Below are 20,841 nucleotides of genomic sequence, written 5' to 3'. Positions count from 1 at the left end.
CACTGACTCTGATATACTCGCGAGATATCCGGGCAAGATTTAGTGCATCCTTTTGCTAGCTGCCCCGCAGAAAATCTGCGCCGGGAATCGCCCTTACAACCGATCGAAATGTTTCTCCTGTCCTTGAAATGAATACCACGGCTGGAAAAACAAGGTGATCCCCGTGCAACGATACACACGGGCCCTTCCTACCACTTTTCTTTTCGTGCCTCCTCCTCTTTGCGTTCACCTCTTCTTCCACTTCTCTGCGCGCGCGCGCGCGCGTTCTCTCTTTTCCTTCCTTCCTTCCCGTTGTTTCCTTTGTGCGCGCTCGCGATGCGCTCCCGCCTCCACCCCGACGATCGGCCATGATTCCGCGAATCGGACGGAGCGAATCCGAGGCGTGCTTTACCGAACGAAGCGCGAGTCGAGTCGACTCGACTCGTTTCCAACCCCTCGACGATCTCGTCCTCTTGGAACGTCGAGGGAGGATTTTCGATTTCTCGCCGTAGTCGCGAATCGGGACAAAGGTGGAGAGCGTCGTCCCATCGTAGAGGGCACGGTTGGCTCCTCCGTGTCGCGAGAAGACCGCGGAGGAGGTCGCGTCGGGCACCCGAGTGTCTCGAGGCGCTGGAAAGAGGAAGAAGACGGCCGCCGGAGGGCCGAAAGGGGGGAGAGTTCCGGTGGACGGCGAATATAACGCCGACTCGCCGACGCGACGTTTTACAACCGAGAAGAGGGGCCCCACGCAGGATTTATTGGCCGGAGAGCGGAGAATTTATGCGGAGATTCGCGCTGGCAGGTGGTTTTACTCGCGATGAAAAACCGAAATTTCTCTCCTTCTCTGCCCGCTCTCGCCTCGTTCTTCGTTCGTTCCTCTTTCTTCGTTCGACTCGAGTTACTCGCGTTGCTTACCAACCCGGGAACGGATCCACCGCGAAATTGGAGATTCCCGTCGAGGCTCCCGGAGATACGTGGAGAAAACAGCTGGCGATACCGGAGGCGGAGGATGGTTCCCGCCGTCCGAGTTTCGAGGACGAGACGCCTCGAAAAGCCGGGAATTACTTTACGGATTAACGTTGCGCGGGAACGAGGAGTCCGGGAGGGCCCCGGGGCTCTCTGGAAAAATTTCACCGCGACGGGACCAGATCCGGAGACGGATCCGCGAACGGACGTCCGCGTACGTAGAGAACGACCGAGCGAAAACGATTTACGAAAAGCAATCGGACTAATGGCGCTCGTAGTTTCCCGAGGATTTACGCGCGACCGTTTGCGTCTCGGCGATAGCGGCAGAGAGAAAACGAGCTCGCCGATCGACGAACCTGATCTCCCGATTACGAACTTTGACGAAACTCCGCTCCGAGAGGAACCGAAATACACGGAAACGGAGAAATTCTTCTCTTCGTTTCGAAGCCTGCGCGATACCTTGCGTATTTTACGCTCGTTTTTCCTCGTAAATTGACTCGAATTTCCCCTTGGAACTGTACCGAGGTCGGTTCGCGTACTCTCCATTTATCCGCCGTCGTTCGGTAAAACCATCGATCGATATCTCGAAGAGTTTCGTTTCGTCGAAATCGAATCGGAGGATCGTTGGCGCGGTGGCGCGAGTTGCGTGGGCCGCGTGTTTAAAGATCGGGCTCGATCGTTCCACGGTATACCATCCGTGGAGAGAGGGAGGTCGGTCCGTCCGCGTTGTTCTCGGTGAAGATCGACCGGTCCTTTGGTTCGCTCGGGTCTTTTTCTGGTCCCCGTCCCGACTACGATCCTTTTATCCCGACGCGTCCGAGCTCGTCAAATCGCGCGGCGGGCTTCCTTTTATTTTCTTGCCCCCGGCCGTGGTTTTAAATGCAAATTTCGGCCCCGGCGAACGACCGATTCGAAAAACTCGGTGCGTTGAACCGGCCCTCCTCCGACGGGTTGCGTCCGTCCGGTTTACGTAAGGCCGAGTTCGTCCGGTTCGTCTCGCTCGCTTTCGTTCGCGACGACGCGTTTCGAGAGACGAATGTCTCGGTCGTGCAACCTTCGAACGATCGTTTCGTTGCTCGGTGGTCGTTCGTTCGTTCGTTCGTTCGTTGGCGGTGCATCGACGCGCGCGATGAATTCGCATCGACGACGAGGATCGCCCTCGAGGGCGTATCCGCCGCCCTCGTCCCCTCGGTTCCGCGGACGACGTATCAATTATCGAAAAGCTGTCGGCTCCTCGTTAACGGGAGTCGATGTTCCGGCGAACGAACGCGAACGCGTTCCCTCGTTAACGCGGGGACCTTGACGCTCGCTCGAGCGACTAATAAATTCGGAAGTTTTTCGACGCGAAATCGCTCGCGGGAAATCCGATCGAATCGAACGCGTCCTCGAGAACGCTCCGTTCGGAACTCGGGTTCGTCGAGTGGGCGACCAGTTCTCGAGAACGATCGACGCGCGACTAAACGGTCGCGACACCTGTTCCCGAACTCGCCGAGTTCCGGGGTGGTCCGTGCCGCGCGGTTCCGAAAAAGGCCACGGAGAATCGACGAGGATGGAAAGAAAAAAAAAGAAAGGAAACGGTACGGGAGGAGAGCGGGGGAAACGAGGACGGGAAGTTCGAGCGCGGGACACCCAACGCGAGAGAGAACGGAGACGAGAGCGAGAGTGTCTTCGGTGCGTAGACGGTCGTGTTCGGGCGCGTCGCGGAAAGGAGACGGCGTCGCGGAGAGTACGCCGCGAGAAACGCTCGAATCGGGCTGCGAGAGAGCCTCGAACGAAGGCCAAAGGAGAGAGGAACCGAGGGAGCGAGGGAGCGAGGGAGTGGGCTGAAAGCGAGCCGCCGACACCGTGGAACGATGAATAATGCGTTTGGGAAAGGAGCCGCATAAATCCTCGAGGATAATGCGGCTCGCACTTTTCGGTTCGAACCTCCCCCTTTGAATTCGCGCGAGTCTCGCGCTCGTTTCTTTTTTTTTTTTACTTTTTCTTTTTTTCTCGCGCGCCCGATATCGAGGGAACCGCGAGTTTTCGATAAACTCGCGAAATTTATCGTTTCGCCGATGGTCGATCGTTTTCTCCTGCGCGATTCTTCGAGAGGAAACCGTAGCCGAATTATTCCCGACGGATCAGGAACGTCGCGAACATCCACCCTCGGACGTGCTCGATCTCCGGGCGTTCGCGATAACCCGGCGCTCTTTATTCTCGAAACGTAAACACCGCGTACCAAGGTAGAAATCGAGTACGCCTCCACCGATTACCATTCGTTCGCGAAGAACCGATTCGACGCCAACTTGTACGCCGTTCGGTTTCGTCGAGAATTTCTCCCGAGCGATCGCGCGTGGTTCGCGCGACCTCCACGAGCGGAAAACGAGAAAATATCGTTAGTAGCGTACCAACCGAGCGCACGGCTCGGAACCTCTAACGGTAGTTCGCGTATTCGCGATGTTTGCAACGCGTACGCGCGCCGCGGTTGTCTTTTCTCGATCGACGCGGCGTCTACTTTCGGAAGGAAACGTCACCAGGTGGAAATCGCGAGTACGGTACCTCTAGATCCAGGTGACGTCTCTCCAGGTTACCTCGGTAGGTACTCGTACGCGGAAACGCGCATTGTTCGGTAACTGGTCGACGAAAGGTTTCTTTATTCGGAGCTTGGGAGCCGCACCGGGAGTGGTCAAGCAGAGCCAGGGAGAGCGTACTCGCGGAGAGGCGTGGGAAGCCACGGCGGAGGGTTATGGTTATTGCGGAAATATTTCACCGTCTTAGGCGGCCGTGCCGATCCCCGTATAGGGCATTTATCACGATAAGTAGCAGCGCGGCGCTCGGTCATCGTGAATTAGCTCGGCGCTCCACCTAGCCTCGTACAGCGCGTTTCGGTTCTCTCCGGGGATTATTATCGTCGAACTCGAGCCCTCGTAACCCCTTATCGCGTGGGTGGAAAACGAACGTTCGAACGGCTCGCGATTCGTCTTTCGAAAACCGAACGTTGAATTTTCCATCGAAGGTTCGAAAGGTCGAAACTGTGACCCTCCGTTGAACGATCGACGACTCGAGGTGATCGGGAGGTCACCCAGAAACGAGGAACGCGGGAGGTTTCGGCGACGCATAGGGTATACCTGACCGAGAGACGAGTCTCGTTCGAGGATCGCGAGCCAACTCGTTGCAGGACTCGAGACGGATGGCCGACATTTAAAGGGTCCTTATACCGCGGTTACGGATATCTGGAAGGACTTGGTCGGGCGCCAAGTACGTGACAGGAATAAGGTTAAAGCCTCCCTCGGTGTTTCTCGTTGCCAAAAGACCGGGCCGATCGAACCTCCTCTCGTTTCCCCTTCGCGTCCCACCGAATTAGATCGATCGCGCTCGGCTTCGGTGTCTTCCGCTCGGACGAGACTCCCTCGCGAAACGAACGAAACGAAACGAAACGAGGGGATTCTCGCGAGGGTGTTTCGTTTGTTCGTAACGGTCGAGCGGTTCCGCGCGGGCGATCGGGGTCGCGTAAATTTACAAGCGCGTTTCGAAAGTTCGCGGTATTAATCGTCGCCGAGGAAATTTACTTATCCGTCGTTTCCGCGTAAGGTTACGGCGGCCGTAAATAACGGGGGGGGAAAAAAAGAAGGCTGGACGCGTATCTCGGGGTTCTCCGTTTGGATCGAGAAAGAGAGAAAGTGCCGCGCCCCATCGGGAACGGGCCCGAGCTTCGAATCGGAGCCGCGGCGATTCGAAGCGTTGCGGATGACGTAACCGCCGCGTGTCGCAAGCGAGAAACGATTACGCTCCGAATCGTAAATTTGGCTCCCGGTGGCGATCCGATCGAGCGAGTTTCGCGCGAACGAGAACGCGAACGCGAACGCGAGCTCGTCTCGGCGGATTTCCATGGAATCGGAGCGACGATAGGGACGGAAGCGTTCGAGCGGATCTCGCGGTTATATTTTAATCCGGTTGGTCGGATTCCTCGGCGCGCGGGGTCGAGATCGCGATCGCAACGTTCCGTCGAACGACCGTAGGAATCCGAGGGATAAAGCGATAGGCGCTCGAGTTCGAGGATGGTTTAATCACGGGGCAGGCACGGTTGTTCGTTCGCGGTACGGGGTGAGAGGCGACGGTCCATTCTCCGTTTAAAATCGTCGTAACGCTTCGATTTATTATATTTTACCCTCGGCCGTTTGCGCCGTAGGAACCTCGACTGGCTGGCGAGATGAGGCATACGGCGATATACCATACCGGACGTGCCTCCCCGGTGCGCGAGGTAGGCAGCAACGATGCGGTATTTACAGTCCCGGCTTACCTACATCTACAACACAGTTTACTCGTTCGTCCTCCCCCTTTTGCCGCCCACGCGCAAACAGGACGAGGCAAACGGACGCGTAAACGGCCGAGGAGGTGCGTCTAGCTGGCTATCCGCGCGGAACTGCCGTAACAGCAGCTGCCAGTTGCCGTCGCCGGTTGCAGCTGCTCCTCTTCTTCGTCGCGGTCGTCCTCGCCGTTCTCCTCCTCGTCCTTGTCGTCGTCTCGAGGATCTCCCGAGACGTTTCGGTACACGGGTAACTTTTCGCGAGTCGAAGGTGTTTCCGTCGGTCGATGCTCGATCTTCCGGGACGGTTCGAATCGGTGGCCGAGAAATCGACCGTAACCTTCGAGCGCGCAAGAGGACTCGCGCGAGTCGTCGCGTGGGCGTCGATTGTTGGCCGGTGAGCGGGGATCTTCGACGAAGCGTTCGTCTCTATCTCCGAGCGGTCGTAAAGCAGCCCGTTTTTCCCATCGGGCGCGGACGATACGCGTCGTTCCTCGCGTACCGAGGATCGATCGGGCCTCGCGAGTATCCCGCGCCAAGGTTCCAGGATTATCCTCGAAACGGGAGGTGTTCCCCTACGCGAAGGTTCCACCTCCGCGCGTAGAGGTCGTTAACAATGCCGGCTGCCTACCTTCGGCCCGGCATCGACGGATAAGAACGAGCCAGAGTAGGTGGGGAAGGTGTGGGTAGCGACGGTAGGTGACTAAACCGATTCTAAAATTAGATCGCTCCGAGAGGAGACCACGGTGTCCCTTTAAGTCTCCTTTCTCGCAGGATATCCTTCCTGTCTCGCTCTCGCGGCTACCCCTCCCCCTCGCGAAACCGAGATTCGTTCCTCGCGGTCCCCGAGGAGGAAAAGTTCCCCGCGAGGCGGTCGTCGAACGATAACTTTCATCCTCGGTCCGCTCGCGGCGATCTCGGTCGCTTCGAGAGCCTCGAAAGACGTCCGTCGTCGAACCGCGAAACGATCGGAAAACACGAGGACTTTTGGAGTCGGGCTCGTCGAACCGTGCACACCGGTCGACCCTCCGGCGGGCTCGAGGCGTTCGATAGCTTCAAAAATTGCCGAAACGTGCGAACGTTTCTCGTCGGTTGAAACTCTCCGCTGGCAATCCCGTTGCGGTTACGGAGGAACGCGATCGATCTCGATCGCTAAACGGCGCGTTAAGTAGCGGTAAAGGCCCGCTCGTTTTCGTAATCACCGTGTTGGAAGGCAGCTCCGCGGAACGAGAACCGGGGAAAGAAGGTACGCACGCGGGCCCCGCGCGCTCTATCGTGGGAGAATCGGCCCTTTGTATCCTAATTTCGCCGACGCTCGTAATCGCCGCGGAGAGCGTTCTCGCGTTACCGTTGCGAACGAACCACGCGTAGAACAATGGTCCGTGGAGCATCGAGGGGGGAAGGGTGTCGCCGGAACGGAACGCGGCGCGTACTGCGCGCTTACGAAATTTCGAGGGACGAACGAAGATCGGTGGAGAGACCGCGGGAAGAAACTCGACGCGAAGAAACGCACGAGGGAACCGACTCGAGGCTAGCCCTGCGCGAGAAAATTCAAGGGTTCGGGGATCGATCGATCAAACGTCAAATATACGTCGTATCTCCCGACGGTGGTCGGCCGGAACCTTCGTCCGCGTCGGCGTCGCCCTTTGCTTCGTCGAATTAATGGCTCGTCGACGGCTCGGAAGGGGAGGCGTGAAATTCGCTTTCGTTCTTCGGGCTGTCTCCATTAACGTCTTAATTAAGTCAGCGGCGCGGGACGCTCCGCGATACGACGATCGATACCCGACGATCGTCGTCGTCGACGTCGTCGCGTTCCAACGGGACCGGGAGCGGACGGGAAACGACGCCGCGGGAGAAATTCGCTCGCGAGCCGCTTCTAAATATATAATATCGGCGGTCGGATACGAAGCGTAGGTGGTTGAAAAAAAAACGGAAAGGAAGGGAGTTCGCGATGCCCTCGATGCTAAATGGTTCCCGTTTAACGGCCCCGACCGAAAGGGGGAACGCACCCACCAGCGAGTGTCACATCCTGCGCGAATTGACAGCAGGAGGCCGTCCGTACGCCTCGCCTCGCCTCGCCTCGCCTCGTCGCGCCGCGTCGCACCGCGTCGCACCGTTCCGAAATGGAGGTCAGACCCGTGGTAAGTGAACTGAATTGGACACGATCTAATCTGAAAAGGACCTTGCGCCTACTTTTTTTTTCGCCCGACCAGTTTCGCTTCGCCGAGAGAAAACGCGGTCCGGAGTCGGCGAGAGCCGCGTTTCGGTATCGTCGAAATTCGTCGGCGGACCGAGCTCGAGATTCGAAACCCGCGAAACGATCCGAGATAAAAGAAACCGAATCGTAAAACTTTTTCCAAACGGTGAAAAGTTACGAGGGACCTCGGCGGTAGCCTCGACCGCGAGTAACAGAGCGAGCGTTCGCGAAGGCCCAAGGTTTCGATTACCGTATCTTTATTACGAAACGCGGGGTCGTTTATCCCGCTCGAGCCGCGTCGCTCGATCTCGAAATTGGTCCGCGTACGACGAGGACGACGACGACGACGACGATGACCGTGACGAGTTGCGAGAACGATCGAAAAGGTAAGCGCGAGGGCCGACAAGAGGTCCGTGTTCGCGAAAGCTCGTCGGAGCGTTTCTCGTGGGCTGTACGTCTCGATGCAAACGTAGTAGTCTCCCGTCTCTCGGCGTGCTCGGTTCTCCCGAGGGAATCGTACGGTAAATCCGATCGAAGCGGAGAGGCAACCGCGAGCGCAACGCCTCGCCCCCGTCTCGATGCGAGCTTCCCGCTTGTTTACGAGTTTCCAGCGGCGTGTATCGGGATCGATGAAAGCTCCGTTCCCTCCTTTCCCCGCGGCGCGTTCGCGTTATTACGAAACCGAGAGCGAACGCATTTACCCGATATTAACGACCAAACCGCCAGACCCGACCGACCCGGACCCTCCCGATCCGTTTCGTTCCCCGTTGCTCGAGCGTATGCTTCGTCGCGAATGGAACCGACAACGGGGACCGTCGATCGCGGGAAAACCCACCACGACGTAACACTTTCTTCCCCCACTCGCTTCAGATTTCAAAGAATCGACGACGATTTTCCTCCACCCTTCGAAGCATCCGCGCTCGCGGAACCGATCCACGGAACATTTTTCTCTCGTCCCGTTTCGAGATACGAGACGATTCCACACGGTGGAGGACGGTTTGTTTTTTCCCCGGTATCGCGCCAATTCCCCGAAAGGGAACGTATTCGCGTCTTCTCGAGGATACCCGGTCCATCGGGAGCGTATCTCGCGTCTCTAGGATCGATCCCGTCGGAGCTGTCTCCGAAGACACTCTCTCGGGAACGAACGTCTTCGTCTTCGGTGACCGCTCGACTGGTAATTCGATCTCGATTACAAGACGCTCTCGGATAACAACGACCCAGGAACCGGAGGGAACGCGATTTCGAGATTAAATTCGATGAAAAAATACCGCGCCGTGTCGAGTCTCTATTCTCGTGTATCGATAAAGGGTCGCGTCGTCGAACGTGGTAGCCCGTTGACGAAACAACGTTTCGGTTCGACGTACGCGCAAGCGCGGCGCCAATTGCGGGGAATCGTCGCGGTGTTTCCCCCATTGCCGTAGCTACGGTGTTTGTAATTCCTTTCGTTGTTCGAGGGTCGATCCTCCCCAAAGCCAAAGAATCCGAGCCCTCCGCTCCTCGAGGAAAGGACTCGCGCGACGCGCGCCAGAGGAGCTTCGCCGGTTCTCACTCCCCGTGGCACTCGCGATCCTCCACGAGGGCGCGACACCCCTACCGACTCGCACGACGCAACGTTACTCGAAGGGCACGAGTATCGTCCTTCCAACGAGGTCTTCCGTCGAGTAACGAGGCCGTGCTCGTTCCCCTGTGTCGCGTTTCACAGCGAAGGAAGCGACGCGTTCCCCGAAATTCTCGCGCGACGAGTCGCGACGGGATCGACGAACCTTGGATCGCGCGCGGTGAAAGAATTCGTTTTCTTTCGGGGTGGAGCCTCGGTTAATTTCTCGCGTTGTTCAATTTCACGAACACGGTATCATTGTACGCGTCGTCGACGTTGTTCTTTCGTCGCGGATCGCTTCACGGAAGTCGACCGCACCGTGATCCTCGTACAACGATATTGCATCGCGTTCTCGAGGGATATCGCCCCGAGGAGGGAAGCGCCTTCCGATTGGACGTCTCTCGTTCTCGCGACGTCTCGCGTCGGGATGAAGCTTTCTCGAGACAACGTTACGGGTGCTCTTCGTCTCGATGCGAAAACATTGGAAACCGTCGAGCACGATCTTCCGGAGAACACGGAAATTTCGAAAGCACGGATCGGGAAGAGGAACGTCTTGGCGAAAAAACGAGCCGAGTTTCGATCTGGTCGGGGATCTCTGGTGGAGAACTCGTTCGGGCGATCGACGCGACCGCGAGGCTTGGCGTACCGATGAATTTGTAATAGCGTCCCGTGTACGGAGACGAGAAAGTTTGACGGGCCGTGTAGAAGAAAGGGACGCGAGGCGACGGCGCGATGCCACCAGCGGCCGTAGGGACGCGATTATTTCCCGCTCGCTGAACCGGGCGAGGGCTAAATGAAATCCACTCCGGCGGCTCCGGTAAATGGCACGCGAGCCGAGGTATTTGCATATTTATGCGTTTTATCCGTCGAGAAGGAGTAAACCGCGCGCTGAATATTCCGTTCCAGTCTTGAATTACGAGGCGTCGCGCTCGCTCGGGACGCGTCTCGTAGCTTCGCCCGAGGTCGAAAGCTGTCCACTTTCGCGGTATCCGCGAGGAGATCGGTCCTAACTCGAGCACGGGGACGGATTCTCCGCGCGACAATGCGTCCGGCTGCTCCTCCCCACCGTTCGCGTTTTGCAAAAAGGAATCCAGCGATCTAGCCGGCAGCCTCGTCGAAACTTTTTCGTCCTCGAGCGGCCGGCTCATTAGTCTCCGCGACGCGGCGAGCGAACGGTGGCGCGGTAATAACTTTTAAGGCAACGCGCGATCCCGATCGATCCCCCGACCGTAGAAGGCGAGCATCGATTCCCGGGAAAAGATGAAATCGCCTTTCGCGATCACAATCGAGAGGCGGCCGTTCCGACGACGATTCGAGGCCTCGAAGGTCGGGAAGCGAGGATGGAAACGCGAACGCCGCGTCGAACGCTACGTGGAAAATCCAACGAGAGATCGCGAATCGACTCTGTACGCCGATCCTACTCGTCACGGTCCTAGGGTCGATCGGTGAAAACGACGGTCCATTGTGCTCCCTTAACCGCGAGCGGGCGTCTCTGCCAAGAAGCTAATTAGGTCGGCCGGCTTTTAATCAACGCGGAGGTCAGGTGGGACGCGATCGAAAGTTCGCGCGATCCGTTCGGGACGAATCGTTCGAAACGGGAGCGATCGGAAGCCAAGAGAAACGTATTCCGTTTTGAACGCGGAGGAACGCGAAGGATGCTCTCTTGCCTCTCGAGAAATCGAAACGAAGACGATCCTCGTCGGCGAGTTTTCCGTTCACCGGCCGCGTCCCGAAGAATCGATCGTATCGCTCCGCGTCTCGAGGTCGAAGGGGCAAAAAATCGCGATCGAACGGTACGATCCGCGCGGAAACTCGACGAATGGATCTCTCTCCTCGTAGGGAAGGCGAGAAAAACCGTTTCCCCCGGTAGAGACACCGATGGTTCGGTCTTTCCGAATCGACCGTGATCGTTCGTTGACCGACGGGCCCGTTCTTCTCCCACTCGTGAATCTTCCGGTCTCGTCTATCGTTGGCTGCACCCCTCGATCGTTTTTCGACGTAGGTACCGTTGCAAAAACACCGAGACGCGTCGACCACGGACCGATCGAAGCGATTACGAATTTGCGATCGGCTCGAAGCTACCTGTTTCCCGCGAGAACAACGGTGCGTCGAGCAACGATCGTTCGCCGAACGCAAATATTTGCGGAGCGGGGAATCGATCGAAAGTTACCAGCCACTCGGCGATACGCGCGCGTGTTTGGGTCGCGCGAGACGAGAGCTGAACCGTAAAGAACGATCGTGAAAGAAGGCGCGGCAAAGACTCCGAATCCACTTTGCGGCACCTTTTGGCCCGCGGTCCATCGTCGGGGTTAGGGGAACTGCTCGATGCGTGCTCGAGCGGCGCGTCGATTCGATACCGTCGAGGAGCGAAAACCGCGAAAGTGTCGCGAGCGCTTTGCCAAACGTACTCGTTGACCGAGTTTCGAGTAATCGTCGCCATCGTACCCTCGTATCGTTGGATTCCGCGTTCGATGTTCGCGGTATTCTCCTCCGTTGGTCTTCCGGTGTGGGAGAATCGAAACTCGTTGGTCGTTGGACTTGGGTCGTTTCGGCGGTAAAGCATCGAGGATGTTTCGCGCGAGTGCATCGTTCCCATCGCTAGGAAAGGCGCGCGAGGGTGGCGTCCCAGCCTACCTTGGAAAAGAGAGCGAGAGAGGGAGAGAGAGAGCGAAGACGGGACGCGGAAGGGGCGGAGTTGGCACACTCGGTCGATCTCTCGTGGTTGCCAAGCGACGAACATCCACCACCAGGCTCGCTCCGAACTACCCCCGAAGCGTTCCGAAGACCGGCCGGCCGGCCGGCCGCGCCGGCTGCGCTGACTGCGCTGGCTGCGCTGGCTGCGCTGGCGCCACCTGGCTCGCGTCGGAAGACACCGCGCAGCATCCCACCCCCGCGGTCCCCGCGGTCCCCGCGGTCCCCGCCCGCGTCCCGACAGTCGCGCGATGCACTCCACGCCGGCTGGGTCTCGCTTCGGAGCCGCCGGTACTCCCTGTCGCGTCGCCGATGCGCTTTTCGCCAGCGAAACTCCTCGTCTGGTCGCGAACCAGCAGTCGCGCGGACACCAACCGCCGGCCTCGCCGCCGTCGCCGTCGCCGCCGCCGACACCGCCACCGCGTACCCTGCCCTTCGATCGTCACCTCCTACTCCTACTCCTCCACCTCCTCGTCCTCCTCCTACTCGTCCTCCCTCCCACGGGATCCTCTCGGGAGGAGAGGACCGAGCGGTCGCCATCTTGCTAAGTGCATCTTGCTGCCGGAGCCCCGAAAACCGGCGACGCGCGTTCCGCTCGACGGACACGAGCGGGCAGCGAGCGGCGAGAATGGGGTTGCGAGGCGTACTTCCCGGGCTTGTTTTCGGCAATGGCCGTTGGTGGTGGTGAGACGGTGGTGCGATAGGGGTTGATCGTCGGTGGTTGGCGATCTCTCCGTCCCTCTCGTCTCTCGGTTGCTCTCCCTCTCGTGGTCTCGCGCTCTCTCCGACACGCAGCCCAGGGGTCGTTGAACGTGGGGTAAGTGTCGGCAACCGGCATTCGTTGCGGCACGTGCTTTTCCAACGCTGCGCGATCGAGTGCCGCTCGCCTCTCGTCTTTCGCCACCCTGCTCGCTACCTACCTACCCTCCCTCCCTCCCTCCCTCCCGTGGTATCTTGGTCTCCCTTTGCTCTCCAGCCTCTCTCTCGACCCGCTGCCTTTTATTCGCGCGGTCTCGCGGCTCGTTTCGAACGGAGGGTGCACCCTCGCCGCCGTGGGTCCAACCTCCGACACTCGCGAGCCTCGACTCCCTCGTCCCTGATTGCGTTTCTTCGGGGAACGCGTTCTTAACGCGGACTCGTTTCCACGGTGTCGCGGCCGCTCGTGTCCTTGCCCGATCGTCGAGGAAACCGACGGATCGGCCCGCGTATTGTTCAAGCGACACGTGCGCGTTCGCGAAAGCGGAAAACAGTGAAAACCGCGGAAACGATCGACGAACGGGGACCGAAGGTTGCGTTACCGCGCGCGATGCCTCGATTGTGATCGAACGCGCTCAAGGTTGGTTTCTTTCGCGAATACCTTCGCGCGATCTGGCTCCTGACGGGCCCCTAACGCGTCCGGATAGCGAACAAGGCCCGGTACGTTTCTCCGTTTAACGCAGCTCGCGTCGTCGTTCGGTTGGTACGTCACTCGTACCTTGCAAAAGGGTAAACGAATGTCGGTCGCGCGTTACGGATTCATCGCGGACGAAGCACCGAAACGAGCATCGGAGAGTCTATTTATAAATTTCGCGAATGGACGACGTTTGATCTTCTCGCCCCTCGTTTCTACCCCGACCTTCGACGTTCGACCTTGCCACCCCTCTAACCTTTCGAGCGTCCAACGGGCCGATTCGATTATTTACCGCCGTTCTCCGTGCCCCTCGTCGCGCTTACCCTCGATATAAGTCGTTCCGCGGTCGCGCGGCGTTCGATTCGAAACCGATCGGCAAAAGCAGACTGTCGGCTTTGTCGTCGCACCGCGTTCGAGCTTTACTTTCCCTTTGATTTCGAGATCGCCCGCTTTCGTTCGTTTCAACGAACGTTCGCACCCTCCTCGCGAGCGAGCGAACGCGGAACGCGATTACGAACGATCCGATTCGCGGAGGATCGAACGAAACGAGGAAAAAAAGAAAAAAAAAAGGAAAAACAACTCCAAGGTCTCGCTCGAACGGTATTACGATTATTTCGACGGTATCGCGCGCTCCTGGAAGTTTTTTATCCGCCGAGAAACAGATACCGATGAAACAAAGGGAACAAAGCCTCGTCGCGATCCCGGGAACGGCGCTTAAAAAACAATGAAACGAAAGAGGAGCGATGTGTTCTCTTCCTCGGGGTTCGATTTGAAAAAAAAAAGAAAAAAGAAAAGAAAAAAATGAAACTTTCATCGCGAGCGACTCGGTTCTCGAAGCGCGCTCGATTTACCCCTCCGCGGGATCGCCTTTTATCGAAAATCTTGGAGGTTCGTTTTCCACGGGCAAACGGCATCGGTGTTTTCGCTCGGGACGGTTCGTCCGTGAATCGCGAGGAGGAAAAAAAAAAAAGTTTTCAAGGGGCGCGCGTGCATCTGCGCGCCTCGGGCGAAACAGCGAATTCTACGAAGGGCTGCACCCTTAACGGGGAGTTATCGGCGGGCCGGCGCGGAAGACGGTAGCCGGGGACGAGAAGAGAAGGAGGAGAAAGAGGAGAAAGAAGAGTAGGAGGAGGGTGGACGAGCGTTATTCTTTCTCCTCCCTTCCATAACCGTCGACGACGACGACGACGACGAGCTTCGTTTTTTGCTCCGACATTCTTCTCTCGTGCCACCCCTCGCGCGACGTCGGTAGATCGTTACACGTGCGTTACGCGCCTCGTCGTGACCAGACTCCGGTCCTCGCGAGGGGAAACTTCCTCTTTATGTACCTTCCGTATCTCGCGTCCCTCCCAGGCCCTTGGCGACTCCGTTCCTAGCCGGAAGCGTTTCGTTTTCATCGACGAAATCGTTCGCGATAACCGAGCCCGATCGAGCGCGACGAACGCGGGAACGAACCGGTAATCGGTTGCTCGCTCGCGATCCAGCTTCGCGAGTAATTTTCACGTGAATCTGTGTTCTTCGTCGATGATAGACCACGCGCGGACCAAACGACGATCGATCGAGAACCGACTCGTCTCGCGAGAAACGAACGTTTAGAAATACGCACGCTCCGCGAACGAAACGAGTAGCACCGATCTCGCTTGCTACGAAAGCGTTTTCGAAACTTGTTGCGCACTTCTATTAACCGAATACAGTTCCTGGTGTATCTTCGAGGAAACGTCGAGGTTCGATGAAAAATTCCCGTTACTCGGAAAGCCAATGCGTCGATTCCGGGAGCCGTTCTTCCTCGTTACGTGCGTCGGTGTACGCGAACGCGTCCCTTTCGCGATTCGCGCCGCGTCGAACGCTCGTTTCGTTATCGAGCGACCATTGTTTTCGTAATTATAGAGATGGATTTACATCTGGCGTCATCGACGCAACAACGCCGAACGACAAAACGCGCGGAACAATGCCGCGGCGTTGCTCACCGCTTCGAGCTAATGTTTTACACTCGGCGATGATTGCAGTCTAGCCGGGAATGTTACGCGCGCGCAACATATGTCACCCGTTACCGTGCGCTGGACGTCACCTCGAGTACCGAGTGTTTTCCATATACCCGTTTACGCGTTTCAGTGTGCGCGCGTACGTCGACGGAGCGTCGAGGACGAACGACTCGCGCCTCTCGCGTATTTCCGATCGATTCTACGATCTCTTCTCGAACGCGGTCTCGGTACCTCTGCGGTGTCGTCTCGGAGTTACCCGCGACGATTTCGCGCGATTCGAAACATCGATCGACGCGTGAACGGTTAGGTGAGGTACCATCGATCGTTCCGAGTTGCTCGTAGCCAACGTCCCGTCGTTCCAAGATCTCGAAGACCAAGGTCGCGTTGCAACACGGTACGCCGCTACCGTCGAGAAAGTTCGAACGCTCTCGACGAGTCTTTATCGTTCTCATCGAAGCCCTCGAAACGCAAATTTCGGGAAATACTCGCCGTGTCGAGGAAACCGCGTTTCTTTTCACCGAGGATCCGCTCGACGATCCCTCGCGTTCGTGGTTGCTTCGGGAGAGTTCGGTGACGGTTCAGCGAGGAGACGCGCAGTTGACGAATGCGAGGAACGTACTCGGAAAGTTTTGCCGTTTCAGCACCGAGGGTGGACGTTCGTCTTCCGAGCGGGAAATTTGGGATTCCAACGTCGAATCGTTTATCCGGTTGGTGATCCGACGGGACGCGCGGTGCCGAGAAATTCGTTTATTCCGCGGTCGGTGCATACGTGACCGGGCATCGGGCTTCGACGGGATTGACTTCGCGAGGAGATAGCACCGTTGACTCGTCCCGATGTTTCTCGTGCCGTGAATGACTCGCGAAGGGTGTCTTTTCGGTCGTTCCCCGCTTTTCCGTGATCCGCATATTTTGTACGGTCTCGGGACGACTTCCCTCCGAAGAGAGCTTTGCGTCGCGAGGAGGAGGTGCGAGCGCTTCGTCGAAACATCGAGAGACGAGTCGAAGGAGATTTTTTCCAGACGCGTCTCACGGCTACCCTACCCTCGTCTTTGCCGGATATCCGAGACTCGAATATTTAGAACCGCGTTTCGCCTCCCTCGTCGAAGAACCGGTCCCGGACGACTCGGCGACTCCTCCGGGAAAACTGTTCAGCGGCTCGCGAATTCCTCGATCGCTCGAAACGTTCTCGTGTCCGTAAACTCGTACGCTCTAAAAAACCTCTTTCGAAAGTCGCGTCGAAATCGCTCGGGACACGGGACACGCGTCTGGTTGGGCGACGCGAGAGTTCCCTCCTTTGTGCAACGTTAGGGGGTTAGCACGGAGGAGCGCAGCATAGTTGCAACGTGCATCCACGGCTGCAGAATCGAGAATGTCACGGTCGTACCTTAACCCTCGTCGTCCTTCGGCGTTCCTCCCCTTCGTCGTCGGGCATAGTTCCACGGGCAGCCTTGGATTTTTTTAATTACGCTCGAATCACCGTTAAGCACGACACTGTTAGGTGACTCTCGAATTAAGGTACGGCCACTTAAAAGCAAACCCGTAAAGCGACGCCCACGCAGCGGGTACCTGCTGTATGCACTTACGTGCGTCCAGGGGCGGATCGAGCGTCGCGTTGCGAACGCTCGCGATGTCTCGTCCCTCGCTCCTACGCGAGCGCTCGCCGTGCTCGTTCGAAGACTCGTTGGTGAATTTATCGAAACTACGGAGGAAAAAAATATTCGTCTCGAACGTTCTCGCGTTCGCGAAAACTCGAATCGTGTCTATCGAATCGCGTACCGCGTCGCACGGCGGAAATGGCGCGTCTCCGGGACGTTACCGGTTACGGCCCTGAGTGCGCTACACACAGGGTGGCCAGACAGAAAAATCGCCAAGGCGCTCCACCGTTGAGTGCCACGAATAAGGGCCACATAAAGACGGGTCGTAAAACTATGATTTACGGCTTGTCATTGATGCGTTCGCTGTCCGTCCATCCGTACGATCGTTCCTCCAGTTCATCATCGTCTCCCTCCGTCTTCCCTCTTATTATCTTTCTTGCGGTGGGTTCCTTTTGTTCGTCGTTGCTCTCGGGGAAAGATAGCGCGCGTTCGAGGGCCGATAATCGATTAGCCGGCTAGAAAAAGCGGTAGCGTATCGGTATCGTTGGAATTGGCTCACGGGCCCCGCGCTAAAATGCCACGGGGAATGAATCGCTCCGCGGAAACCGAGTAGTCGTTCGTCGTTCGTTCTTGTTCTCGTTCTTAACCGGGATCGACCGACACCGATCGTTATCCGGGTATCCACGGTCGTAGGTGGGCCAGAAGAGAACCACCGCCGATTAGCGACCGAGAGCGTTCCTGGATCCCGTCCAAGCGTCTACCGTGCCTCGACGCGGTGTTTAACTTCGTTTATCTTCGTTTATCGCGGTTGCTTTTTGTACACGGGTACGGAGGTGCAGCTCGAACTCCGCGCGGAGTATTTAGGAGTCGAGGAGTCGAAACTACGGATCGAAAGGGATCGAGGGAGCACCGTGTCCCGTGTCGAGTGTCCGTCAACGTTGTTTTAATTTTCACGCGGGTCCGTCGTCCGTCGTCGATGTCCAAGTGCCGCGATGTGCTCGTCCGACGACGACGACGATCACGGTCGCGGCGAGCACGAACGGTGCCAACGAAATTATTAACGCGAGCGATCGCGTGACGCTCGCGAGGAACGAGATGGCTCCTCCTTCGGGTTTCCATTCTTTTTGGTATTCGGTCGGTAGCTAGGGTCCGTTCGTTCAGCTCCTTTCTTCGCGAGTGGAAGGGGGGACGTCGCTGGAAAAAGGAAAACCGTTTTCGTCGGCGGAATATTAACGCCTAAGAACCGAGTGTTTTTCAGCTCGGGCGCGAAGGTAGCGACCTTGCCGCGCTTCCACTCCGGCTCGGCCGGAGCCTCTTTGGGTCTATTGTCCTCGAAGACGCGTATCTATACACGGTGCGGTCAGTAGGTTATTTAAAGTTTTAACGCAGCCGAGCCCGCCGGGAAGACGGTTACATTTAATGGCGTCTGCGGTTTACCATCAAACTTCTCCCCGTGCCACCTGACGTATCTCGCGCGCGAAGCTACTCTCGGCAGACCGAAGCGTACGCGGGGCGTACACGAGTTTTCCGTAGCTCGGGTAGTCGAACGTCTCGAGGAACTCGCGCGAACGATTCTCGAGTCTGGCGGTAGGTTTCCCGCTTTGTATTCGTTTGGCGGCGAGGCAGCTGTCGCGGCTGCAGGCGTCTCGTCGAGGGATCCATTGTGCTCGGTCCGTGTCCGTGGACGTTTCGGTTCGACGTAGGGGTAATTAGGAAGGAAGGTCGGTTTTCGCGGCGTGTGCTCGCGGTACATTGGGTAGCTAATAGCCGGTTTACGGTTCGCAACGATATTGTTTCCCGCGGCAGCTTCCGAGTGCGTTCGCCGCGGAGCGAAACTCGCCGTCTAGACAATGCGCGGAGAAACGCGACGGGTCTCGAAACTTTGCCGGTCTTCGAGTCTCGCGAGTCTCGCTCGGCACTCTCGTTAAGACGACAGCGATCTCGCCCGTAAGGAAGAACAAACTCCTCGAACGTTCGCGTCGTCGAGTTTCGAACAACTCCGCGTCGCGTCGGATGGTAATTACTCTCGGTCGCGTAGAAACGAGACGTTCCTCGGTATCGTTCGCGGGAGATCGCGATGAAAATCGTCGCGATCGACGACGCGTCGTTCGTTAGCCCCGAGGATCGATCGGGGGACGCGAGAGAACCGCGACGTTTATATCCGTTGCGAGAGTTTCGAGCGAAAGCGACCGTGGCGAGCCGCGCGCGGCGCTCGTTAGGGCCGTAAGTTATCGCCGACCGATAGTTAACCCCCGGAGGTCGGAGGTCGAATTGTAAAACGACGAGACGCGTTATCGCCTCGACCAGCGAGAACCTCGCAGGTACGCGGGAAAACGCGCAGCGTACACCGCGTGAACGATTCGAGCCGCGTACTGGACGCGATCGCGACGCGTATTTTTCGACGAATCGGCCCCGTTCACTCCAACTTTCGAAGGAGCTCGTCGGCACGCCTCCCGATGGGACCGAGTTTCCAGTTTCGAGTCTCGGCAAATACGCGCGGAACGATGGAGCCTCGCGCGAAAAATATTTACCCGAAAATTACGGTTTATTCTTCGCGCGATGGGAATACGCGGCTCGGTGCGATCTCGAGCGAAGGAAACGGATCGGGAAGCAACGCGGTACAGCCCACGGAGCGTAAAAGGCTTTTACGAGCCTTAAAAATCACCGCGGCGCGGCGTCTCGGCGCCGTTTCTTTATTTCCATTGCGGTAATCTCGTCCTTTCTTTACCGTTACTCCTCGGAGTTATTAACACCGAATCGTCCCGACCGTTTTAATTTCTTCATCTCCGTCGAGCTCGGCTTCTCCCCCGTGTACCCGAGATCCTTCTCCGGATATCGTTTCCATTCGGTGGACGCGATCGAGGCGATTAACGCGCGCCGAAAAGAAAAGAAAAGAAAAGAAAAAAAAGAACCGAGAAAGAGGGAGCTCGTCAAAGCATCTTCTCGTTTTCCGTTTCAGATGTGAGCCTGTGAAGGTGGAATCCTCGAGCAGCGCGAGGTCCTCGCAATGGAGGCGGGACCGAAGCAACAGCAACAGCAGCAGCAGCAGCAGCAGCAGCAACAACAGCAGCAGCAGCAGCAACCGCAGTCTCACCAGCAGCAGCAACAGCAACAGCAGCAACAGCAGCAGCAGCAGCAGCAAAATTCGTCGCCCGCCGGTACGGGACAGACTCCGAGCCAGGTCGGGAGTCCGCAGAGCGGGCAGACTCAAGGTCAAGCTCAAGGTCAACAGAATCAAGATGCGGCTGCAGTCGCGGAGGCTGGACCGGTCGAGGAGGGAGTCCTTCTCGCCAGGGTGCACGTCCCGGAGCTTTACGTCAGCAAGTGCCTTCAGTTCCCGAAGGACCAGCTCGTCTGGGACGTGAAGCAGCAATGCCTCGCATCCTTGCCCAAGGTAAGCACCGTTCCATTCTCGCGGTACGAGACACCTGGCTCGAGAATCCATTACCGAAACGTGGCTCGCGATGGACGAACAAGGCGAAAGAGGAGTCGGGAACCAGTCGGTGCATCCGCGCGACGAAAACCGTGTCGCGAGACCTCGGTTCTTCGAGAGCTCGACGAAGAACCGGGGACTCGATCGGGGCCCTTTGCAAAAGTACACGGAACGCGCGTCGCGGCAGCCTGCCACTTTGTATGCTGATTTCGCGAAATTGCAGAGAACTCCTTCTCGACCGGCGCGCACCAAAGGGTTCTCGAGGCAAGGCCGGATCGGGCACTGCTTCCCGACTCTTCTTTCTCTTTTTCCGTCCGGGCAGTCGTACCTGGAGCTCGCGGAAAGTCACGAAGCGCGCAGGATTAAGAGATCGCTCGGTAGAAACGCTACCGTGCGCGGTCCGAGCGTCTCGGTTTATTTATCGAGAGATTTAACCGGTAGGAGTAACGAGCCGCGCGGGCCCGGGTTCGCTCGTACGAGAAACGAACGCGCGGATCCGATGGTTCTGCGTTGTTTCGCGACCACGTTCCGTCCGGCTCCAGTGTGTCCCGAGATCGCGCCTAGACGCACTTACATATTAGTCGCACCAGCCACCGACAAGAACAGACACGCATACACGCGCGAGTTATTGTCCCGAACGGTATACCAAACCGGAGGATACCGATATGCGTGCGGCTTCTATCGGATCGTCACGCTCCACCACTCTTGTTCCCCCGCCTCCAC

The 20,841-nt window shown here is 57.7% G+C and overlaps 1 protein-coding gene across 10 annotated transcripts in view; it reads left to right on the top strand.

Annotated features, from left to right (window-relative positions):
* Nucleotides 1-20,841, top strand: part of Prosap (SH3 and multiple ankyrin repeat domains prosap) — a 127,693-nt gene that overhangs the window by 68,160 nt on the left and 38,692 nt on the right. For 9 of the 10 annotated variants that reach the window (XM_076320552.1, XM_076320557.1, XM_076320555.1 and 6 more), the window contains exon 3: nucleotides 19,645-20,079. In XM_076320552.1, the coding sequence (XP_076176667.1) occupies nucleotides 19,693-20,079 (387 nt within the window). In that variant the 5' untranslated portion in view covers nucleotides 19,645-19,692. Of the gene's footprint in view, nucleotides 1-12,202; nucleotides 12,536-19,644; nucleotides 20,080-20,841 lie in introns of those variants that run through there. The other variant, XM_076320549.1, reaches the window with a different exon arrangement.

This window comes from Ptiloglossa arizonensis, chromosome 9, assembly GCF_051014685.1.
Source record: "Ptiloglossa arizonensis isolate GNS036 chromosome 9, iyPtiAriz1_principal, whole genome shotgun sequence".
Classification (NCBI taxonomy): domain Eukaryota; kingdom Metazoa; phylum Arthropoda; class Insecta; order Hymenoptera; family Colletidae; genus Ptiloglossa; species Ptiloglossa arizonensis.
This window is presented reverse-complemented; position numbering and strand designations above follow the sequence as displayed.